Source organism: Rhinopithecus bieti, unplaced genomic scaffold, assembly GCF_001698545.2.
Source record: "Rhinopithecus bieti isolate Rb0 unplaced genomic scaffold, ASM169854v2 scaffold_7398, whole genome shotgun sequence".
NCBI classification, from domain to species: Eukaryota; Metazoa; Chordata; class Mammalia; order Primates; family Cercopithecidae; genus Rhinopithecus; species Rhinopithecus bieti.
The window spans coordinates 3,416,066-3,420,612 of record NW_016805783.1 but is presented as its reverse complement, the minus strand read 5'-3'; the positions used below and the strand labels follow the sequence as shown (position 1 = coordinate 3,420,612).

At 32.4% G+C, this 4,547-nt stretch overlaps 1 protein-coding gene across 1 annotated transcript in view; it reads left to right on the top strand.

Annotated features, from left to right (window-relative positions):
- The window catches only part of RB1 (RB transcriptional corepressor 1), a 180,083-nt gene that overhangs the window by 60,259 nt on the left and 115,277 nt on the right, over positions 1-4,547 (top strand). Inside the window, exon 6 of the mRNA XM_017873723.1 lies at positions 1,088-1,230. Coding sequence (XP_017729212.1) covers positions 1,088-1,230 — 143 coding nt within the window. The remainder of the gene's footprint in view (positions 1-1,087; positions 1,231-4,547) is intronic.

Genomic DNA, 4,547 nt, shown 5'->3' with positions numbered 1-4,547 from the left:
AAAAAAAAAAAAAAAAAAAAAGTTTCTCTTCCATCCTTTCTTTTTTTCCTTGTAATTTATTTTTTAAATAATCAGATTGTCTTGAGTTTTCCACAGTGTGGTTTTTGCTGATCATATTCTGTGGTATAGTTTAACATGTTCCTCTGTCCTCTCAATTTCTTGTAAGTTGTTGATTGGATCTAGAGGCAATACATACTTTTTATACTTAATCATCTGTAATTTTTTTTTTTTTTTTTTTTTCCGAGACAGAGCCTCACTCTGTCACCCAGGCCTGGAGTGCAGTGGCACGATCTCGGCTCACTGCAACCTCTGCCTCCCGGGTTCAAGCAATTCTCCTGCTTCAGCCTCCCGAGTAGCTGGGACTATGGGCATGCAGCATCATGCCTGGCTAATTTTTGTATTTTTAGTAGAGACGGGGTTTCACCATGTTGGCCAGGCTGGTCTTGAACTCCTGACCTCGTGATCCACCTGCCTTGGCCTCCCAAAGTGCTGGGACTACAGGCGTGATCCACCACGCCTGGCCATCTGTAATATTTTTAATAGCTGAACCTGTATTTAGTTTGGATTGGGAATGCTCAAAATAATCCAGGAGATTTTTTAAAATCACAGTTTGTTATCATATTATTATATTTACTATAATATATTTATACCTATCTTTTAAAGACATCATAATTTACTAAAACTTAAAATATTGTTTTTATGCTATGTCTAGAAATTGAATTCAGAAATATTTGCTAATTATTTTTAAAACTCTAAGACAGAAAACATTTTTTTCCTCTTGCAGACTAAGATACACTTAGATTTAGTTTGAAAGTAGGCTATTTGCATGCCTTCTCTTTGTATTTGTTTATGAGACTGTAGTTTACAGTTCTTTTTGGGCTGTTTGGGAGCAGAGTAGAAGAGGGGTGACAAAAACTAATATTGGTACATAATTCGTAGTAGATATGGATGAAATTGTTATCCTTCTAATAAGTAAAAGTAGTAGAAAGGTTACCAAGATTATTTTTGACCTAAGTTATAGTTAGAATACTTCATTATTTTATATGATGGATGTACAATTGTTCTTATCTAATTTCCACTTTTACAGAAACAGCTGTTATACCCATTAATGGTTCACCTCGAACACCCAGGCGAGGCCAGAACAGGAGTGCACGGATAGCAAAACAACTAGAAAATGATACACGAATTATTGAAGTTCTCTGTAAAGAACATGAATGTAATATAGATGAGGTAATTTAACTTCATGATTTCTTTAAAACAGTTAAAGTAGATTTAGATGTAAGTTCTCCCTAACAATGTTTACTTCTTTTGTGATGAGCATGTTTTTTGTAATTAGTGCTAACTCTTTTGCAGTAGTAAAATATTTAGAAAAAATTAATTTGTTATATTTAGTTACTTTGATTTTAAAGAGAGTAGCTCCCTCACTCTGGAATCACTGAAAAGTATATAATCAAGACAATAGTTTTCAAATGTAGTTTTTTATTTTATTCCTCTGAGGTTACTGATACCCCTAATGTTTTAAAATATCCTACCAAGGCTGGGCGTGGTGGCTCACACCTGTAATGCCAGCAATTTGGGAGGCTGAAGTGGGAGGATTTCTTGAGGCCAGGAGATCTAAACCAGCCTGAACAACATAGTGAGACTCCGTCTCTACAAAATACATATTTAAGAAAATGAGCTGGGCATGGTGGCATGTGCCTGTAGTGCCAGCTACTTGGGAGACTGAGGCAAAAGGACTGCCTGAGCTCAGAAGTTTGAGGTTACAGTGAGCCATGATTGCATGACTGCACTCCAGCCTGGGCACCAGAGTGAGACTATGTCTCTAAAAACCAACCAACCAATCAAAAAAGCCCTGCTTAGAAAACTCTGGTGCTCTAGTGTCTTGGTTTAGTGATAAGTGATACCAACATTAAATTTCTGTTTGGCCTTCTATAATTACTCTCTTTCTAAATATTACAGCACATAATAACTGCTGGAGAATACATATGAATTACTTATCTTGCTCATAGAATGTGGCTCTTCGAAGGAATCTTACAAATAATGTATTAAATCTCCTTTTTATAGTGAGTAAACAAGCTTCCGGGGACTGATAGCTTATTATTAACAGAGTCTCCATTAGACTTTGGGATATCTGGTACTACTGCTTCTTTCCTTTTTACCATACAGTTTTTTTCATAATTTGTTTTATTGTCCACAATCACTAACACCAGATAGCAGTAAAAAATGTTACATCTTTGAAATTTCTCTGTTAACTTTGGGAAGGAATGGGAGTGTGGTCCTAAAATCTAGTTTAAGAAGTATTAGAATGATTTATCAAGCTATATCATAGTTTTTGCACTGTGGCTTACTAATTTCAACAAATACACAGTTAACTCTTGAACAACAGGTTTGAATTGCGTGGGTCCACTTACACACAGATTTAATTAATTACATATATTAGAAAAATTTTTGGAGATTTGCAATAATTTGAAAAAACTTGTAGCAAGCCATGTAGCCTAGAAATACTGAAAAAATTAAGAAAAAGTCATGTCATGAATGCATAAAATGTATGTAGATACTAGTCTATTTTATTTACTATACCATAAAATATATACAAATCTATTAAAAAAGTTAAAATTTATCAAAACTTATACAAGCACAGACTGTACATGGTGCCATTTGCAATCACAAGAAATGTAAACAAACATGAAGATGCAATATTAAGTCATAATTTCATAAAATTAACTAGTCCATATTGTACTATTGTAATAATTTTGTAGCCTGTTGCTATTGCGGTAAGCTCAAGTGTTGTATCCTCTTAAAAAGCTGCCACGTGACACTAATCATCTCCATGTGAGTTCATCTTTCCAATAAATTGAATATTGCAATAAAAAGTGACTTATTGAGGTTTTCACTATTTTTTATCATGTTTAGTGCAATACCATAAACTTTGAATAACACCATAGGACCCATAAGGAGTTGCACTAGTGATGCTGGAATTTTTCCGAAGAAGCAGAGAAAAATCATGACGTTACAAGAAAAAGTTGAATTGCTTGATATGTACTGTAGATTGAGGTCTATAGCTTCAGTTGCCTGCTGTTTCAGGCAGATGATTTTTGTTAACAGATGACATAAACTTACTGTAAATGTATTTTCTCTTCTTACAATTTTCCTAATATTTTCTTTTCTCTATTTTTATCATAAGATGATATATATATATAGTATGTATATATAGTACATATACAAAATATATGTGAATCAAATCTTTATGTTATTGGTTGGCTTCCAGTCAACAGTAGGCTGTTAGTTAAATTTTGGGTACTCAAAAGTAATCTATAGACCTGTAGTCTCAGCTACTTGGGAGGCTGAGGTGGAAGGATGGCTTGAGCCCAAGCGTTCGAAGCTGTAATGCATGTGATGGCACCTGTGAATAGCCACTACACTCCAGCCTAGGCAATATAGAAAGACCCCCTTCTCTAAGAAAATAATAAAAAATAAAAAAGTCATACACAGATGTTTTTGCATGGGGACTGACACCTCTAACTTACTCTGCATTGTTCAAGAGTCAACTTTGTATAGATATAGATATATCAACTTTATATATTCTAAAAAAGAAATTCTGGAAAAGAAAACATATTATGTAGAAATATTAATAGTACATATAAATATGTATACTTATATACATATAAATATATATGCTTTCTTTTTCTAGAATTACAAATTATCTTTACAAATAAGCTGACAAATGTAGTTGAAATATTTCTTTTTACTCTGGGTTTGTTGCTTATTCATAAGATAATGAATAGCAGCAAATATAGTTTTCTGATTCCTGATTGTTAATTATCTGGATTTCAGAACTACTTGAAAATTTCATTTTAAGATTAGGAATAAACCATTTTCTACTTTTAATTTTAAAGAACTTCTTACAATTTAGAATCTTCATAGTTACGATTTTTAAAGTACAGTCAGTTAAAAGCTTAGGTGGTATTTTAACTGACACCTCATTAACTACATATTGCACTTATGGTTATATAACTATTGGTTAGTCATTTTGATTGGTTAATTTATGGTATATATATGGTTTATATATAATTTATGGTTTATATACCTAATATATAACTAATTGGTTTGTTTATGGTTATATAACTATTGGTTAGTCACACTAATTAGTTAATTAGAACTAGTTACGTTATAAATATTCTAGGTAAATGTAAGCTAATTAGGAAACAAAACTAATAAGTATTTCAGAGACTTAATTCTTATAACTTATTTGGGAAATAGAGGTAGGAACTGATATTAAATTACTCCCACCTTAATAAATGTAAACTCCAAGTTTGGCAAGGAAGATAAATAAAGAAAAGCAAATTGTTTAAAATTCTGTTAACACACTGCAAGTATAAAATGGCCAGGAATATAACTCCAGGTTTTCTGAGTGTGTGTGTGTGTGTGTGTGTGTGTGTGTGTATGGTTTTTTTTAAGATCCATATTAATTATAGGGTGCTTTTGCATAAAACCACGTATACTCCCACAAAACATTTTATTTTAATTTTTTGATAGAAAAAAGTTTT